At 33.4% G+C, this 20,548-nt stretch overlaps 3 protein-coding genes across 9 annotated transcripts; 2 read left to right on the plus strand and 1 right to left on the minus strand.

Moving 5' to 3' along the window:
* Positions 1–684: 684 nt before the first annotated feature.
* Positions 685–8,045, plus strand: LOC120071109 (protein FIP1-like). 7 transcript variants are annotated; one of them, XR_005480155.1, is made up of 15 exons: positions 685–909; positions 1,153–1,240; positions 1,383–1,491; positions 1,799–1,848; positions 2,286–2,352; positions 2,483–2,555; positions 3,020–3,075; positions 3,493–3,589; positions 4,393–4,477; positions 4,651–4,713; positions 5,363–5,422; positions 6,437–6,529; positions 6,635–6,697; positions 6,780–7,074; positions 7,381–8,045. XR_005480155.1 is itself a non-coding variant. In XM_039023168.1 (14 exons), the coding sequence occupies exons 3-14, from the start codon at positions 1,482–1,484 to the stop codon at positions 6,891–6,893; spliced, it is 831 nt and encodes a 276-aa protein (XP_038879096.1). In that variant the 5' UTR covers positions 685–909; positions 1,112–1,244; positions 1,383–1,481; the 3' UTR covers positions 6,894–7,310. The 7 variants fall into 7 exon arrangements, 3 of the variants coding, with proteins under 3 accessions (XP_038879096.1, XP_038879094.1, XP_038879093.1); XR_005480156.1 differs by having other exon boundaries at positions 6,780–7,066; XR_005480153.1 differs by lacking the exon at positions 7,381–8,045 and adding an exon at positions 7,236–7,374.
* Positions 7,879–13,531, minus strand: LOC120071107 (tubulin--tyrosine ligase-like protein 12). The gene is made up of 15 exons (XM_039023164.1): positions 12,976–13,531; positions 12,627–12,884; positions 12,025–12,149; positions 11,712–11,928; positions 11,398–11,523; positions 11,042–11,298; positions 10,846–10,953; positions 10,602–10,743; positions 10,338–10,506; positions 9,978–10,135; positions 9,558–9,881; positions 9,400–9,474; positions 9,205–9,274; positions 8,868–9,025; positions 7,879–8,214 (listed from the first exon to the last, which is right to left on the minus strand). Exons 1-15 carry the CDS (start codon positions 13,249–13,251, stop codon positions 8,065–8,067), a joined length of 2,613 nt encoding a protein of 870 aa, XP_038879092.1. The 5' UTR covers positions 13,252–13,531; the 3' UTR covers positions 7,879–8,064.
* Positions 13,532–18,699: 5,168 nt separating this feature from the next.
* On the plus strand, positions 18,700–20,031 carry LOC120072131. The gene is made up of 2 exons (XM_039024544.1): positions 18,700–19,245; positions 19,669–20,031. The coding sequence occupies exons 1-2, from the start codon at positions 18,700–18,702 to the stop codon at positions 20,029–20,031; spliced, it is 909 nt and encodes a 302-aa protein (XP_038880472.1).
* The last annotated feature ends 517 nt before the right edge of the window (positions 20,032–20,548 follow it).

Here is a 20,548-nt window from a genome sequence, read left to right on the forward strand (position 1 = left end):
AACTCAACTTATTAGCATGACCTTTCATCTTAGAGGTGAGAGGTCCGATCTCCTATCCCATAATTATTGTACTTTAAAAATGAAAATATTGATTTATCCAATGTCGAACTTACGAAAATGTAGAAATAGTCATAAAAATATGGATATGTAGATTACAATTTAATACTATGTTACTTGTCATTTTGTACCAAAAAAATAGAAAAAGAAAAATTATAGGTTTAAATCTTATTTTGGTCTCAGAAGTTTGAAAGATATTCTATTTTGGTTCCTAAACTTTTAAAATGTTTGTTTTAGTTCCTAAATTTTAAATATTGTTTTATTTTGGTCCATAAGCTTTTAGAAATGATCGTTTTAGTCCTTGAACTTTTAAACGTGCATATTTTGGTTATGGTATATTAAGATTTTATTAGTTTTTTTTTTAACAAAATGACGAAATGACTTATATTTTTGAATGATTGGACTACCAAATAAGTTAGGTACACTAAAAAAAGCTGGAGTTTCGATTTTGAATAAGATGATAAATTTAAAAGATATTTTTAGTTTAAATTTGTTTAATAGTAAAGACCAAAATAAATATTTCAAAAAATTTAAAGACCGAACATTTTTAAAATTTAGGAACCAAACTAGAATCACGTTGAGGACTAAAATAGTATTTAAATAAAAAAATTATAACTCGTCGTTCATTCTCATTCCCCTGCGACAGAAGGACTCCTATGCTGAAATTAGTCTCTCTCCGGAAAATCACCGATCATCGGAAACGGAGAGCCCAAATTGACGGTTTCAAAAAGCTTAGGCAACACAATTCAGCATCCAATTCATCTTTCATCTCCGTTTAAGCCTCTACATTTCAGATATGGCAGCGGAGAGGCACGCCTCTTCGCGCGCAACATCATCTGAAGACAACGCGATGTAAAATTTCCCACATATTTCATATGTTTGATTCCATTCATTCTTTTCGTTTCAATTGTTCGATTGTTTAATTTCAGACCCTTCCATTTCTATGTTCTTCCAATTTTCAATTCTAGTAATTCCTCTGTAGTCTTCATGATTTCAGTACGAATCCGACTGTCGAATGTTGAATTGACTTGCCTAAATGTTTTTTACTGTCTAGCTTCCTTCGGTGTTGATAGTTCCTTCATTGGACTGGTACAGGTTTCTTGATATACTGCATGAGGCACCGTTATTTGGTCATCGGAAGCCTGCAAGAACAGTTGGGAGCATAATTTATTGTTTTATTTTGGCAAGTATACTCTCCATCTAATATGAACCATAATCCAGTTGTAATGCTAGTTAGGCAAAGTTTGGTAGTTCTTGAATTGGCTGGCTTACTGTCTATCTTTGTTTCGAAAGTTTGAAACGATTGAACTTCTCTCATAATTTAGGTAGGCTATGCTGCTCTGGCTATTGGAGCTCCATGGATATTTCATCCTATAAAGCACTTGGTTGAACCATTGCTCTGCAGTTGTGATGTTGTTCTCTTGATGCTCACAGGTATTCTGTTAAACTCCAGAGCTATGCTTATTAAGATAAATAGAAATTATTTTCTGGCCAGCAAGGTACTTCAGAATTTTATTTTCTGCTAGTCGAGTAGCCAGTGTACTTTTTGTCATTGCATGGTTAGAAATTTTAGTTTAGTTCATTCTTAGGACTGCAAGCCCTTGAACTCGATCATTTAAGCACAACTTTACTCATCTTGACATATAAAAAGGCTTAGCTGAATAATTCTACCAAAGAGGCATGATTATGAAATGATCTTTATACTTGTTCAGAAATTAAACCGCTGTCTCTACTATTTCAGGTATCTTTCAGCAATATCTAGTGTACCAAGTCCACAAAATTCGTTTGCAGGTAGTTATACTTAGTTAGACAAAGTTTCTAGATAGTTTCTTTATGGAAGGAACCTTTTTGCTGCCTCTTTCCTTTGCAAGTTTGAAGAGGTTGAAAATTTTAGAGATTGAACTTGCAATACGAACTAAAAGTATTGGTTATGGTGATGAAAAGAAAATGTTTTAATGACCCATGACTCATTGTTTTCTTTTGATTGTGTGTTTGCAATTTTGTTAGATTAGATCTTTTCATTGCAATGAATTTTCTTGAAAGAAACGAGCTTTACTTGGATAAGATCTGTTCTATAGATAGTACAACTATGTCCCTGCGTTTTAATGTTTTTTCTTGAATGAATTCTGTATTTAGGTCAATCAGTTTCTTTTCAGTCTGGTGGTTGCATTTCATGTTCAGTAGTTTATTGTGCAATTAAATGCATCTTCTCTCTTTTTTATTTGTAGGGTTATTATAGCTTTAGCCAGAAGTTAAAGCATATTGTTCGTCTACCTTTTGCAGTTATGGCATATGGTATGTTAGTTGTTTTGACCCAGTCTTTATAGATCTTCATATTTTAGTGCTGTTGCTATATGCCAGTTGGCAATGAAGCCTTTTTACCTTTTTCTGCAATTATGGATCCTAAATAATTGTTCAATATCAGGAACTGCTGCCCTTTTACTTGTCATGGTATGGGAGCCTCAAATCAGTGCACTTTCGATCCCCATAATTTTAAGGTAGTAAGGTTATACAACGTGTGAATGCTGAGTCTAATAGTTTTTTCAATTTACTGTTTTTCCTTTGTTTCATTCTTCCCTAGTTCCCCTCATCTTCACCATCCAGTACTGATCTCTTCTTATTGTGATCATTTATCTGATCACCTGATGATGCTCTGTTTGTATTTTCTGTACTTTATTGCATCCATGGGCGTTTGATTATTATTATCATATTCCGACTGTAATTGTCACTTGTCCTACATTAATTTTCCTTTTTTTGGTAGATCGCATTAGGAACTATGGATACCAAACGTGCATATCATATCATTCCTTGTTTTCATGTTGTTGCATATGGATGGTATCGTTAAAAGCTTCTCCCTTCAAAGCTTACTCCCTTGTGTATGTGCGGAATCCATGTTCCCATCTTTACCTAGCTGTACATTACTGACTTGATGTGGTGCTTGATGCACCTTTTGTATCTGCAGGTTGATTATGTTAATTGAAGCGGTGTGTGCTGGATCGTTTATGATTATATATATCAGTAAGTTTTTTGTATTCATGGGATGGGATCTCTTCAGGAGTCAATTGATACCTTGTGTTTTCATTTATTGATTGGAATTATTTTGTTCTTTTAAATATTGGACTCTATTGTTGAATTATTTATTATGTTTTACTCAATTACTTGGGTCAGTACGTCCTTTTCATTATGATTTTAGAAACTGTGGTTTTTAATCGGAAGGATAATATGTTACTGGATATAGATGGCTGCATAGAGTACTGTATTGCATTGCTTACAAGTCACAAGCTTCATCCAGTAGACTGAAACATAACTGATTCTTAAAGCTTTTCTGAAACGGATATTTCCAGTCTCTATATCATATATCCTGGTTTTTGTTCATCTTTTTGTTTTATGTTCCCCAAAAACATTGTGAATATTATTTTCGTGTGTGCAATGCAGGCTATGTACAAAAGTACAATTCATTAAATTCTCAGCCTGATGTTTTGAAGTCATTGTATTCTCCACTTCAGCAATCAAGTTCTTTGGAAGATCTAAGGTCAGGTTATTATACTTATCACAATAAGCTGCTCCTTAGTCTGTATCTAGAGGCTAGGTGGTCACTGTCTCTTAGAATTGTTTTGTTCAAATACGTTTTCACCATATTTATTTGATTCTTTGTGGTTGAGTTTTTTGGAGAGTTACATTTCACTCCAAATAATATCAAACTGAAATCTACAATTTTTCCTCTCTATTTAAAAGCAAGAAACAAAAAACAAACTTCTCTGCTTTTCTTTCCCGTTCTTTCTAAGAATGAACTCCATTCTAAAAGAATAACACCTAGTCAATAATTACAAAAGGAATAACACCGAGTTAATAACTACAAAAAGTTTGATTAATGGACGCCCATAAAGAAGCACTAAACCTCACAACCTCCCACTCCTCCTCCAAAGACTTCTCTAACCCTCTAAAACTTCTAGCCGCATTCCCCAGAATAGCACAAAAGCAAGCTTGCCACAAGAATTTTCTTTACCTCAAAAAGGAGAATTCAACAGGACCTCCTCCATCAAAGAAGACAGTTCCTATTATGCAAATTTAATATTATATTGTCTAACAATTTAGATTTGCAATGAGAATGCAAAAAATGAAGCTGAGGTTCAAGAACAAAAAGTTGTGTGTGACGAAACTTTAGTTCTGCCAAGATCTTTTTGTATGATGATCTATATTGGTTGACTTTCAATATCCAAATGTTCTAGTTTAATCACATGCAGTATGTCAGCTCCTACGAAAATCGTGTGCCTTCAGATGGACACATTGTTTTATTCACACGATTTAAGACTTAAGAATTCTTTGGTGGAATAGGTATCATGATGTTGGTCGACTTTCCGATCAACAAATGGCTCTGTTGCAATATCAGCGAGAGAACCTTCATTTTCTGAATGAGGAGGTATATAATAACCTCATATACATACTTGGTTTGGTACACAGCCGCTTCATTTAGTCATGCTCTTTCCTCTATTCCTATTTGGAACTTGGAAGGAGCTAAATCAATTGCCATGGTAGATATAGATAATATATTTAGTACCAATTAGCTGTAACCTTCGTTCCTGTTCATCTCAGATTCTTCGGTTGCAAGAGTGCTTAAGTAAATATGAACGGTCCAGTGATGGAAGCACGCCTCAGGTGATCATTTGATGTTCGATGTTCTTATAAATTTTATATGGTATAATACTTGTATAACCAAAGTTTGTACTGATTTGTAAGATTTTATTCATGTGTGTGAAGTGAGATGCACAGACACATCTGATACATCACTTTGTAAAAAAAGCAGGACACGAATATGTTGGGAACGTGTTTGTTCTTAGAAAATATGTTTATCGTAGGGACATGAAAAGAATCATTAAAAGGTATATAGTGTGTCAAGTGGGAGCACATTGGAGTATGTTTTGAAAAAAGTGTAACCATTGGTCGATTGAAGATAAATTCCATTATACGGGATTCAAAAGTCAATCTACCTAATTATTTAGCTCCTTTACTCATGGATAGTTTCGCATGATTTATAATTCCTGAATATTGGACTGTGCGTATTTTCAATTTGGGATTTGTGTGGAATAAATTTTTTTGGATAATATCATCATCGATGTTGAAGTGTCCGGGTTTTATTATCTTTATTTTTTTCCTTTAGTACTCCTGGTTTTATTATCTACTTCATTAGAGTGTTTGAAAATGAAAATTATCTCACATGATAGGGTAGTCAATGATGAAGGAATAGGACAAGGAGTGTAATATTATTGAATGAAAATAGCTGTAATTACCAATGGCTCCTTTTCAGGTTGATCTTGCCCATATGCTAGCTGCGCGTGATCAGGAATTGAGGACACTTTCAGCTGAGGTATGTCTTACATACAGTACTGTGGATATGTTTTGATTGGATTTCGAATAACATCATGTTGAATAACATCCAACTTATGTCAATGTGCATCTCAATTTAATGTCATAAGACGTTCGTCCTTGTAAAATTCCGTATCATAGTTATACAAGGGCATACAAAATGAAAAATGAGAAAGATCAAGTATAGCAAAAAGAAGCCAAGCTTCCATTGAGAAAATGAAAAAGAGATATACAATGGCATACAGAGAACAAGTATAGCAAAAGGGAATCCCAAAAATCAACATATATTAAGAGACACCTATTTAACATAATCAAACCAAGATCATAATTAAAAAAAAGGGCTTGTGGCTGACAGGGATGCATTAAACGTCACCACCTTCCAAACATGATCTCTCCACCTGTCTAAAAATTCTATTGTTTCTCTCGGGCTACATATCCCACAAGATAGCAAAAAACAAACAAACAAACAAACAAACAAGAGTGCCACAAAATTTTTCCCTTCTCTTGAAAAGTTGATCTGAAGGAGTACCCCTAAGACTAGGGAGTCTGAACAAATTGACAGCCCCACCACAAATGATGCAAGTCCTTTGTCTGAGCATACAAAGGATACATTATTGAGGGAGCAACACTAGGGAAGAATGTCATGAACACGGTCCAATTGACCCTCTCATGTAAAACTTGCCACCCATTACCTTTGTAGGGATTAACCTTCTAAAGTGAGGAGAGAGCAGAGGTAGTTTGGGGTGCAGAAGGGATAGACAATAAACGGAAGAAAGTAATGCGAGAGAAGCCCCTCCTCCCCTGGAAGAATATGGGGTTTAAAACCTAAAGCCCCTCCTCCCTTGAAACAAACGCTGAACATGGAGAATAGAAAGAAGACCCGCCACATCTAAGGAAGGAGTAAGGCCTCTCTATTAGAGAGACGGTGCTTGAAGCAATCTTTTCAAACTTATGAAATTACCTTGATCGCACATGCAATAAGAATTTCCATAATAATATGAATTATATGTTGCAGATGAATCAGGTGACATCAGAACTTAGGCTTGCTCGATCTGTTATAGCTGAGAGGGATACCGAGATTCAGAAATTACTCACCACCAACAAACAGGTACTAGTTTTATTCAAACCAACGTCCTCATACATGATCTTTTACCTACAAATTTAAGACCTTGCTTACTTCAACTTTTCTTTCACATTGAATATCCTTGAATAGTATGTAGAAGAAAATGAAAGACTGAGAGCTATTCTAGGCGAATGGAGTACACGGGCAGCAAAGGTATTTTCAATCATCTTCAAATGAAATGAAAGAACTCCGGACTTTTTCACTAAAATTATGACCTTTTATCATTGTGTGAAAGCTCGAGAGAGCGCTCGAAGCTGAGCGTATATCAAATCTTGAACTGCAAAAGAGGATTTCAACACTAAAAAAACAACCACATTTATCTGAAACATCAGAGCGGCACGGGAGTTGATGCCTATACTAAACCATAGTATAAAGTGTCAGTTTAATCTCTAGGTTGGATCGGAAATGCCACCTCAGCATCAGCTAAATTTCTTCTCCTGAATATAAGCAGCAGATTAGACCCATTTTTCTCCTGCATTCTGGCTTTCAGTATTTGACCAAACATTGGCAGTAGCTGTAAAGGTATGAAGGTTCGTTTACTCCTTTTTCTTCTCCCTCTTTTTTTTGGATTCGTGACTAAAAACTTCAATCTCCTTGATTCCTCATACACGAAATGACAAAAAATTTGTTGTACATCTCCCTTTCCTTTGAGATTCTCCTTTTGAAAGAAATTACATTATGCACATCGCAGGAAGACTGCATAGGTTCTTTCGTACAAATGACCCATTTTTGAAGGCCAAATTGATATCTAACCCAACTTTTAAAATGTATGTTTCTTTACCTCTTGCTTGTGTTATATCATCGTGAATGACCAGAATGGAATATTGTGCATGCAGGTGGGTTGGAATCTTGTTCCTTTGGGTTTAGTTTTTTCTTGACCAGCACTTTATTTTTTCTCGCTCTCTCGATGTTTGTTCTTTGCTCTTTACTCTCCCCCCCCCCCCTTTCATTACGAAAGGGAGAAAATACTAAGTATAGCAAGAGTCGAGAGTTAGGATTGTAAGTTAAACATGCATGCACAATAAGACTGTTTCGGTAACTTCTGCTGAATATGACCAAGCAAATGGAAAAAAATAAAAAGCGAGGCAAATTCATTTTGGGGCCCAAATTTTAGGTGAAATGTACAATTACCAGGTGTTGAAAACCACAAATTTACTAATTAGTCAAGTACCCAAAAGAAGAAAAAATATTAAAAAGTTCACTCCATAAATTGGGCATTTCTATAATTTATAATTACGCATTCCTTACATAGTGATTTTTATAAGCAAGGTGATATAATATTTGCTTCCCGATTATAGTCATAGGCAATCAGACAAGATATTAGATGAAACTTATTTTGAAACACAACGGGAAACTCTGGATTTTACTGACATTACCAATTTGATTAATGATTACATTATAACCCAAAACATGAAATGAAAAATAATGATACAAACCTCAATTGGGGTAAAAAAAAAAAAAAAAACAATAAAATAAAACTCCCAGTCCTACCATTACAAAATTGAAATGTAGTAGTTTGGTTACAATGGAGTGACATGAGTAGTTTCATTTAAGAAGAGACAACCAAAAACATAGTTGTAAAATTCTTGACCTTTTACAACTTCTCCATCTCCAAGAACATTTTCCACGTCATACTTGCAAGCTCGGTTACAATCAGGGCAGTAAGTTACCTAAACAAATGACATGAACATTGCAAAATTGGTAAAACAGTATAGGAAGATGAACTGGTAACCAAAAAGGAAGAATGAAAGCAGTATTCGTAAATTAGGGTTGAAAACTTGAAATCAGGGTCGAATAGAAGCTTAATCACCAAATATATAAAGAATTGTATCAAATTGAACCGAAATGCTAATGATACATATAACCAAACCCTCACATCGATTAATTGACAGGTAAGTCGATTCAGTGTCAATAGTTTATAGTCTAGTTAAACCATGATACAACCTCATAAAGACTCATAAGGACATTGATTAAACCCATCACCTCGAATATATCGACTTATATTTTATGTCGTCTTGACCACCACTGTTGATTAGACATTTCATTTTTTAATACATATTGTTCAGTCGATTCAGGTGTATCCGGTTTAGCCTATTTTAAACCAAAAACGAACTGAAAATATTTGGTTTTCCTTATTTGTGAAACCAAAACCGCCAAATTGACTCAGTTCCAACCCAAACTGATATTTGTTTCGGTCAGTTTAAGGAGTTTAAGCAGTTCCAACCCAAAATGATATTCCTTCTACCATAAATGATCATTTGATATTTGATATGATGATGAAAAGCCATCCCAAATAATGAAAACAGATAGTATTAGTACAAACCTCCAATAGTTTTGGTTGAAAAGAAGAATCAAGCATCACATCCAGACCATACATGGCTCTAGAGAATGGACTATGCATCTCAGGGTGAACCACCGCAGCTGACTCAAAAACTGATCGGATCATGCTTCTCACTGTTGAATGGATATCCAACCACTTAACTGCAATACACTCATAACGGTGTAAAGCTTTAGCTAATTGAAAGAGTATTAATATAACGTGAAAGGAAAGCTCGTCGATAAACTAATTTTTCGATAAGAAATGGGTATATATATTCAACAAAAGAATCAAAAGGAACAACCTAAAAGGGCAAGGGAAGCAAAATAAAAAGCTTGCGTACCATTGTGCTCTTGCTCAAATTCCTTGACAAAGTCTGCTATATTTTTATGATTTAATCTTCCACGGTAATTCTGCAAGTGAAGCATATGAGTTTATATAGTGGTCTAAAATAAAATAGCATTGTAATTGATTTCTCTGCCGACTACTGGATAAAACTACACAATTTTCATCACGAATGATGGAAATTAGAACATACCATAACTGTAAAGTGAGTCTCGTACTCAAAGAGACTCTTCTTCTCTAAAGAGTATGGGTTATTCGCCAATCGAACCTAAAGAGAGGGACGGGTTTGAGTATGGACTTTAACATAATTTTGTTCAAGAAAGATGAAATTTACAACAAGAATTCACATACCCAAAAAGAATCTGCGAGGAAGATTTCCAAAGGCTTCATACTGCGTACAAGTACAATATAACGCAGATCAAACTTCTTCCCGTTAAACAGAGCAGGATGCTCGATATACTTTTGACATATCTTAGGTCCAGTTTCCATGAGACGGATAATGGAAGATAAGTTATCGGTGACCGTAGTATCGATAGTCCGTGCCATATTCCATGGCTTCAGTATCCATAAATTATTTAATCCATCTCTTTTACGCACAAAATAATCACCAATAAGTTGAGATAAATGTGTCTCGAGATTGTAAGTAGGCTGCAACCACTCAGTGCATCCATGTGCCTTTTTGGAAAAGTGAAATTTCTAGATCTTAGCATTTGGCAGAAAGAAATAATAAATAAATGTATTCCTATATATGAGCTAGTTCCCATTCTGTACCTTCTCAACAGTCTCTGCCAAATGATGTTTCATGACTAGACAAGCTTCAAAGGGAAATTGGTTTACATATTGCTGATCTGTTATCCCAGTAGCCTTCCTTGTTTCCTCATCAATCTGCATACTTGTCCATATGATATCTGCCTCTTTTGGATCACTAGCTGGATTGAACAAAGAAATTTATGACCATCTAAGAAAATGATCAACATACAAAGTGAAGTACAATTCTTAGAGCAAAACAAAACCTAAATAACCATACTCCTAATGCGATTGATTTTTTGGAAGTTACTTTAGCTCAATCTAAATTAGTAGAGCTACATACTAAAGTATTCTGACATAATTGAAAACAGTTGCAGTACATACTCATTATAAATTCAGGGCGGTTTAAAAATTCTTCAACTTGAGGATTGTCGGTGTAAACATGTAAAATGCCTCCTTTGCTCTGATGTAGTCCTTCAGTGTTTGACGTGGTCTGAGAAATGGATGAAGCCAACGCTTTCCATCGCAGATTCCTGATGTGTTTCTCGTATTCCTGATATAATTTCTCTAGATTAGATTGAAACTTAGCAGTGCCCCGTCGCAGCTTTAATAGTCAAATGAATAAGAGATTCATAAACAAGAAAGTACATTCACAAAATAGTTTTGCGGGGTGTGAAACCAAGCTGTAAGTCTAGCAGATCGTTGTTTGTCCTCCCCAATGCCAAACAGATAATCACGAGTGCATTCATCACCTTTTTGAACATTGTGGATTGGCCATAATAGGGTAAAGCTGGAAGACAAAAATTAAAGGATCACTTTTCACAAAGGCAGAATAATACATAAAGAAAGCATGCTCTTATACAATGAAGGGGAAAAAAGGAAATAAAGAAACCTTATGGCTGACGTTAGATTCCCCTCTGGCATGAAGAGGAAAGGAGCCACACTGAAATTTGGCTCATCACTATGCCGCAAAACTGAACCTAGCTCATCCATCACGTACCTGCAAAGAGCTCCAGATAAAAGATTAAAACACGTACATTCTGGAAAAGGTGGAAGAGTAACTTAAACCTAGTTGATAAACAGCATACCAAACAGAGGTTTCATCAATCTTTTCCTCATCTGCTAGTCTGTAGGTCATCAAATATTGCCACATCGCATTTATAACACGATCAGGGAGAGGCTCCTCAGGAGCCCACTCAGGGAGACGTGGGAGAAGCATTGAATCAATCACATGCTTTCCAGAATTCAATATTTTTGCCACGTCAATGCCATTCAGAGTTTTCAGATTAGGGAGAGATTTAATTATGTCTGAAGCCTTCTCTCCAAGAGGACCAGGAATATCCACCTGCATAACCAAATAAGAACAGTGCACGATTAATGGCTCTTTACGAACAGTCATTTAGAGCAGGGTTCCACAGCAGATAGACCAATTTTGACAAAATACCTCCAGAGAACTTAAGCAAGGAAATTCCTTCAGGACTTTCAACAAGTCACCAACAGAATTTTGTTCCAAGGGATTTCCCCTAAGATTCAAGTACGAGAGAGATGGCAGCTCAACGGGTGAAAAGGCCTGAGAAGGATGACTAAGAGGATCGTCAAACTATGTGAAACTATTTAATGGTCATAGCTTATACATTTGAACGCCTTAAAACATTTGTCGAACTTTCTATCATCCCTTTGATGAAAACAAAGTCAGTGGTTAAGAGTGTCTATTTCCTTCAAGATTATAACATGCTAACCAAGTTGTGAAATTCTTACCTTGTTGATTAAGTTGTGAATACATCTACTTGAAAGGTCAAGTCTTGTCAAGCATTGCAATGTGTGATCAGCTGGGTAGATGCTTCCGGGATTATCCTTCTCATACACATCTCCACAAAATCCCAATGCCCACTTGGAATAGTTAAGAGTAAATCGTGAGTTGTAGATTTCTAAATTTGAGGATCCTTCTAGAACTTTCTGCAGCAGGTTCTCATCACTGAAAAGGAAGAGTTCAGAAAACTTCTGCAGGACAGTCATTAATTTAAGCATGAAGACACAAAGGTATTATGCATCACTAGACCATCAAACGTACCAGTTTTCTGCAACCGGATTATCGTTCAACCAAAGTGCTCTAAGATGTTTAAATTTAGCAACTTCCTGAGCGACCACATCTACATTTCTAAGCTTATTTCCAGTCAAGCTAAGTGCAAGTAAATCCTAAATCATAAGAAATATAACACACTTTTAAAACTAGTGAGTGAACAGAACAGATTGAGAAATGAATTACTGACATCTTCGACATATTTATATGAAGATATCCATACAGCTTTGATACTAGAAACTGATACTAGGAGAAAGTTCTATCTCTTTCCAACATTAGTTCAAACAAAAATGTTGAAAATGTTCGGAATGCAATATCATACATCTGACAACTTCAATACAACTCCTATATTGCATGAATACAGTGGAAAAGAGTTTAGTATTACAATTCGGTCCAAAATGGTCAATCCAAACCTGGGTTGTTGGATTACATTACATTACATTACCATCTAATTCCATTAGAGTCCAACAAACAGCCCCTAACATTGCAATTATAATCGACGCAATACACAACCATTCCAACATTGAGTATTTACATTAGTTTTCGATGATAAAATTTTACGTCAAATTGTTTGCTCAAATGATTAAAGATACCGGAAACTTAGTTGGCAAATCGAGGGACAGCAGTGTATCATCATTAATTTGAAGATCCTCAAGCTCCAACCATCTAACAGAGTCATTTCCTTTTTCTTTCGCACCGCGTACTTCACTCTCCAACAGCTCCCAAACACCCTGTTTAGCTTCATCATCATTTGATTTTGAATAATCTTCCCCTTCCTCATCCAAATTCATATCAATATCCACACACATCAAGGACGCCATTCTCTCCGCCAATCCCGGCACTTCCAGCAACTATCCGCACGCAAGCATTTCCAAGTTAACAAGAGTAACTCACTTTAGAAACCTTCGAATTGAAGTAACAAATTCAGTACAAGGACCTAACCTGCTTGTAAGCGTCGGAGAGACGGAAAGTCCAGGCATGGTCGACAAGGAAGACGTGCGATTCCTTGGCCATAAAGTCTGAGGAGAGGACGAGGCGCCTACAGCGTCCATCCTCAAACGGTTCGACTTGGAAGTGAGCGCCGCCGTCGAAGGTCTCCGAGGTCAGTTTCAGAAACAGTTGACGGTGCAGAGACTGGGGAAGTCCGGAGGCAGTGAGGAGCAAACCGTGAACTTCGACGAAATCCTCAAAGGTTTGGATTCTTTTGCCGTCGGCCATTTCTCGACGTGAATTTTCGCTGTCCACCGTTCAGTGGCGGCTTTGTGCAACTCGAAAGCGCAGAACTGAGCTCGGCCACCGCACTGAGGAGGATGCTCAATCGATGTGGGGTTGGACCGTCCCAATGGAATGTATGTGAGCCCAAGCCCATGGTTTATGGGCTCAAATTTAATTTTATGCAATTTTATTATTTAATTTTTTAATGATATCTATTTATATTCGGAATTTTGCGATGGATGTGGCCTTTTGCTTGCTTCAACACCATGTGAAATTACTATTTTGACCTAAGAATCACATGTCAGGATTATCACTCTCGCTCTTTGCTTTTTACTCTTTACTCCTTCTATCCTCCATATCAAATATCAAATTGTTTTTATATATTAAAAAAATTTCTCGCTTCTTCTATTTTTTTTCTCAATTCATTTTTTATTGTTAGAAATATTCTCACTTCTCCCTCATTGTCCTTATTTCTCAAAAAAATAATATTATAGATTTGAGCCAAAGAAGAACAAAAGAAAATTGAAGGAATCGATTAAGGAAGGAGAAGAAGAATCAACCGAAGAAGAATCTATAGATTGAAGAAAGAGAATGATTAGATTTATTTAAAAAAGAAAAAAAGGAAAAAAAAAAACTACAAATCGAAGAAGAAGGAAAAAGCGTACACTTGAGGTCAAAATCTTAATTTTATATGACACTGACGTAAGTAGAAGACCAAAATTCCTTAATTTTTCAAACTCAATATTAATTGTCATTTCCAAGGGCTTTTGTACGATTTTCTCTTCATACTCTTAAACTTTATGAGTTGTATCAATTTAAACATTAAACTTTTATGAGTGTATTAATTTATACTCTTCATATCATAATATATATATATATGTTACTCTCCATTACATTTTGTTTAGAAAAAGCTCATGTGAAACTTACAATTGTATAAAAAACCCTAAACTTTTCATAAATGATTCAATTTAGACTCTTATTCAAAATTTTCTTGGATAATTGTCCATGCATTTACTCTAATGAGTTGTTTGGTCTACCAACTTATTGAGTTGATATAAACAACTCAACTTCAATACTTAAAGCACTATTGAATTTGCACATTGATCGAGTAACTCCATTTTTTTTATGTACTTTCATTTACCAAGGAACTTCATCTTCCTCTCATCTATACTTTTTACATTTACCAAATGACTCCATCTTAACTTTCTTAATTTACTTTTCACAATTATTAAGAAACTCAATCTTACAATTCTATACTTGAAACACAAATTTATTAACTTTAACATATTAACCCCAAACTTATTAACTCAACTCAGTGGGCCAAAACGCCTCCTAATTGTCCATTTTTAATACCGATATTTGAAGAGATCTATGTACATTTGAGAATTTATGCATTGATGATTTTTAAAGTTAATTGTAATAAAGAGTCTAAATGGATTAATTTATGAAAGTATAAGAGTTTGATTGACTCAAATTATAAGCCTCACATGGTATTTGTCGAATGGAATCTAGATAAATGTGTAAATAGATACAGTTAAAAAAAATAAATAGAATTTAAACTAATATAATTATTCATGATTCAAGGTGTGTAAATTGATATTTCTTTACCAATTCATTAATCACATATCACATAGACGGCAAATTTTAAAAGGTTACTTTTTAAAGTAAAAATTCTAGAGTTTATGATAATGTCAGTTTTTCTATTTCTTTCTTTCTTTCAATAATTGTGCCACCAACTAATCTCCACTGTGTAACATTACTAAAATTTTATGTTGCTTTTTAGGTCAAAATTCTAAGCAATCATGTATGTGTATATATATATATATATATAAATAAAAGGTAAAATTACTCGTTTCTTTAAAAAAAAAAATGTCAAATGACCTTTTATTAATGGTATGATTGAATGAAGTTACGAATATGCTCTTGATTTCTTCCTTCCTCTTTCCTTCTTTTTCTCCGATACAACTTCTTCGGTGGACCAACTTCAGTAAAACTCTTTTTTCTTTTTTTCTTTCCTACTTTTTTTCCTTTTTTTTTCTGCATACCAACTTTAGCCAAAACTCTTTTTTTTTTTTCCTTTTTTTTCCCCCTTTTTTTCATCTCTTTCCTTCGCCTTCTTCTCTGACACAACCTACTTTGGCGAAAACTATTTTTTTCTCTTTTTCTCCCTCTTTCCTTATTCTCCTTCTTCTCCGACACGACCAACTTCGACGAAAAACCACGCCCCAGCTCCCGTTGGGAGAAAGAAGAGTCATATGTGAGGAAAAGAAGAAAGAGAGCGAGATGGACTTTTCCGCGTGCACGAGTTTATTTTGGTAATTTCACTCGAATGTAACATTAGCTGAAGATCACTTGATATTTTTTTTAATAAAAAAGTTCATTTCCCATTTGGGCCTAAATTTGAATCATCCATATAAATTTTCTCGATTTGTATGACTCTACAATATTTAGGTGCGGTACTAATATAAGATATCAATTTAGATATGTTATTACCATATTAAACTCACGTCTTCTAAACCTTTTATTATACCCATGACTTTTATTAACCACATAATGTAATGACTATATGATCATCATCATGATCATGACTTTGTTTTTCACTATATCCTTACTTTCAAAATTTAGGAATTTTTCTTTCTCAAATAATAAAGCTTTAATAATGATGAATTTCACATCAATCTTAAATAATGAAATTCTTCTCCGACTTTTGCAATAACAACAATTATCAACTTTTTGTGTGTTATTTTAAAATAACCAAATAATGCACAATTTTGAATGGGTAAGTTAATTAATTCGACCAAAAAAAGAGTTACACATAGACTCTAACTAGACGAAATAAATTTGTCTCCGAAAATTGTATTTTTTTTTTCTTTTTAGACTTGGTCAGTGAGAGTTTTCAAAACTAAAACGTGTGGTAATTCATGTTTGGTACTTGCTTTTCAGTTACTTAGGCTCGTAGTATTAAATTTTCATCAACATATCAATATTTTCATTGATATTTCTATGCTTTCATGAGTTCAACATCAACATGAAGAGTGAACTGATGTTTCACTATACGGTAGAAAAATCCATAAAACTAATGTAAACATAATATAAATAATAGACATTTAAAAACCACAAAATGTTTATTTGATCATTTAAATTAATTTTTTATTTTTTTTGTTTTTTTATTTTTTTTCTAGAAATATCAGTCAAAATCGACATTTTATTGATATTTCCATTGATATTTCTGTAAAATTATGACCTCGATATTTTCATTGACATCAATATTTAAAACCACTTCAAAATTGGTATTTCCTATCCTCAAAATTTGAATTTAATTTCTAATTCGTCCCTAAAAATTTTGAAATTGCTTTTTAATTTCAATTATCTAATGGTGCCTAGTTTTAAAAACTAAAATATATATTAAAAAAACAAATTCTAATCCATTTAAAACAATATATATGAACAAAATCTAATCATAATACATTAATCACAACATCGATTAACACATGTACCTTTGATAATTCTACTGACATAATATATATATATATATATATATATATATATATAAATAACATCAACTTCTAAGACCATTTTGGAAACCAATTTCAAACTTTAAACATTACTTAAAAGTCCAATTTAAATATTGGAACCAAATATGTCATATTTGAAATTTGTAAAACTAAATAGGAGTTAATTTCAAATCTCAATAACTAAAACATGTTAGTATTGAAAACTTAATAAAACAAATAGAAGAAGTGCCGTAACAACAATAACAACGGTAATAATAACGATACGACATAATTTTCAAATACAATTGAATTGAGCACCATTCCTTCGTTAATCTGTTCACGTTTTTTTATTATAGATTAAAAAGTGTGGACTCAAGATATTAGTACAGATGCAATAAAAAAACACCAAAAGTAATCAAATGAAACCAACTATTCACATTACTATGGAGTAAAAGTGCATAAATTCCAATCTTAATTTGCTAATAGAATCTCCTTTCAAAGTTTTGATCATTAAATTTCACAAATTATAAAATTATCATCAAAATATGGAGTCAACTAGCTATAGGGTTGGCAAATCTCTCAAATATAACAATCAAATTAAAAGTTTTGTGGCATCAAATTGGTTCTTTTTATAACAATTTCTTGGGTTCAGTCCAATGTTCTTTTTAGGGTTTTATATATTTATTTGGTTAACTTTGACAAAGTCACCAAATATCCCCTTCAATAATAATAATGATATCTCAACTATACTTACCATATAATTCTTTTCAACATTTATCAAACATTCCCTAAAAAATGCCCCAACTTACTTAAAATGACATTAAATGCCAGCATTATTTGCCATTAAAATCATACCTTTCTGTATTCCAAATTGATAAGAAAACAAAATCTTACCCACAGTAACTTCTTATATATATTTTTTTTGTCTCTTTAATTTATATGTCCATATTTGGCTCTCTGTTCTTCACACTAAATGCATATTAGTATGTTTAATTTAAACCCCTTTTTTGGGTTAATCATGTTAATATACTTAGTGTTTAACAACTTCCACATGTTCTTAATTAATCACCAATTTATTAATCATATTATTATTGCAATAATTTCTTATCCTTAGAAGAAGGAAAAGTTATATTAAAATGGGGTTTTCGTTAGTTATATAAAAGGGATAAAGGGTTTAGTATTCTTGGTTTTTTGAGAAGAAGAAAAAGTGATTTCAATTTATGGGGATTTTTTTTCTTAATTATTCATTTAAAGGAATTTTGTTTAAGGATTTGAAAAAAAAAAAATAAAAAAATCTAGGGGTTTTATTAGCTTAAGAATCATTAGAAGTTTAAGAAAGTGAAATTTATGTTAAATTATAAGTTTAGTAACTAAGTATCTAATAGATTCTCTTTTGTGTATGATAGTTTAGGGAATTTCAATTTCGGGTGTAATAATTTTCTAAAATAAAAAATTTTCACGTCTAACACCGTGGAACCCAAAACTTTTATTTATTGCGTCTTAAACTTTTAATTATTGTGTCTAGGATATCCAAACTGTAAAAATTGCTTTAGGCTTGGGATTAGATACACAAATTATTTAAAAAATTCAGAGGTTAAATTTGTAACTCAACCTAAAATTTAGGTTTAAATACTATTTGATTTGTTGGCCGCTTAAGACACTTAGTTTTATATTGTCTTTTTATTGAAATTAAAAATTCAAATTCCCTTATTTTCTTCTTTAGATTTGAAGTTTTGATTTCTTGATCGACGTTATAATATGATTTTATCATGTATTTGTTGATTTATATGATTTTGTGTAAAGAATTGAATTTAATTAAAGCCAGAAAATTCTATAAATGGTAAGATTAATATAACTTTTATCTTGAATACTTTTTTCTTTTTTATAAGGATCGAATAATATCCAAAACCAAAAGCATGAATAATTCAAATTTGGGATTAAATGGTGAGAGGCTTCAATGGCGTCTTCTTCCTCAACAAGTTCTTCTTCTTCTTCCACGTTTGTTTCTCAAGAAGAATTCAACTTATTTCACAAAATTGACAGACAACTTTACACAATACTCGCCATTAACATAGGCCGTGACCCCATTGAAGCCCTCCAAATAATGGCCTTTTGGCTTTGGCTCGAACGAGTCGGCTTTCGCCATGTTGTTTTCCGATTGCTCCGCTTGCCGGTCCTTCTCATCAACGAGCTTGCCGACGAAGCCCTTGCTGCCCTAGCATGCATCCTCTCGGATCACCCGCCGCCGCTCTCCAACGACTACAATAATAGCATTCCTCTCACTCAAAATTTCATGAAGAAAGAAATTTCTCTTCAGTTTCTCTATGCTAACCGCCAAGCTGCCACTGAAGGAGTGGCTAAAATCCGAAATGAGGTTTGTTTTAGAGCCATGAAAGATATTATGCTCCGAGCCATGAGTCACCGACAAATCTCTGCCGCCACCCCCGTCACCGCTCCGCCACCGCCCCCTCCACCTCCACTGGGAGGATATCTGCAACCGCAGGTAACTTTCTAAATACTAAAAAGAATTTACAAAGTGAATCCAAACAGGTTTAGACTCTAACCCTAATTTACTGATTATAAATTTAGTTTTGGAAAAATAATTTTTAAGTTTTGAATTTGATTCAAATAGAGTCGATTATCATATTTTTAATCTCAATTTTTATTAAATATTTATTTTTTGTATTAATTAAATTAAAATAATTATGAAGTGAAAACTTAAAAATTAATTTTAATAGTGATGAAAAAAGCGAAACTTAATTAATTATAATTATTTAAAAATTTTTAAATTAATTAATAAATATTACACAAAATACAAAAAGTGTAAATCATGAAGATATATTGTTTTTCTTCTTTGTTATATTTTTTGGTTTAATTAATTACATTATTTAATGTATTAATGGTATATATATTTTGAATAATTAAGGTGCCGGTGCCACCAGAAGAAAGAGCAATGTTTGTAACATTTTCAAAGGGTTATCCAGTTCATGAGTGGGAAGTTAGAGAATTTTTCAATAAAAATTATGGAGATTGCATTGAAAATTTTCAAATGCAAGAAGTAGAAGCTAATGAACAAGCATTATTTGCTCGTATAGTTTTCAAATTAGCTTCTACAATTGATCTCATTCTTAGAGGACAACCAAGAATGAAGTTTACTATCAATGGAAAACATATTTGGGCTCGCAAATTTATCCCAAAGCAGCGTCCGTCGCCGCCTTCACCCCCACGGCCACCGGCAGCTCCGTCGTCGTCTCTGCCGTCTTTGACCACTAACAATTTAAGAAGATAAATTGAAGTTTGAATTTGTATTTTCAAATATGGAAGGTAATTGATATTTGTAGAAAAAGTTATTGAAAAAAAAATGAGATTCTCATTCTCATGCTCAGTTTGTTTCATTCATAACTTCTTGCCTTATATTGCTGTTTTTTGATAATTAGTTTTTTTGGAGATTAATTATTTAATTCAGTAACCATACACGGATATATATAATAAAAATATGTTATTTGATTTGATTTTTCTCCTAGAATTAAATATTATTTACCTTATATTTGTGTATTTTAGTTATATTTTCTTTGGGAGATATAATTAATGATTTTATTCGGTAACCATATATAGAGAGTTTACAGATATAAATATAGGAAAAATATATTTTTAGTCTCTAGATTAAGTCTAGTTTCTATTTGGTCTATAAGTTTCAAAATTGACATGTTTAATCCTCAAGATTTGAGTTTGGTTTCAATCTACCCCTTAAGTTTCAAAATGTTACAATTTTACCATTGAGATTTGAGTTTTGTTTCAATTTGGTC

This window comes from Benincasa hispida, chromosome 2 (genome assembly GCF_009727055.1).
Source record: "Benincasa hispida cultivar B227 chromosome 2, ASM972705v1, whole genome shotgun sequence".
In the NCBI taxonomy this organism is placed as follows: Eukaryota; Viridiplantae; Streptophyta; class Magnoliopsida; order Cucurbitales; family Cucurbitaceae; genus Benincasa; species Benincasa hispida.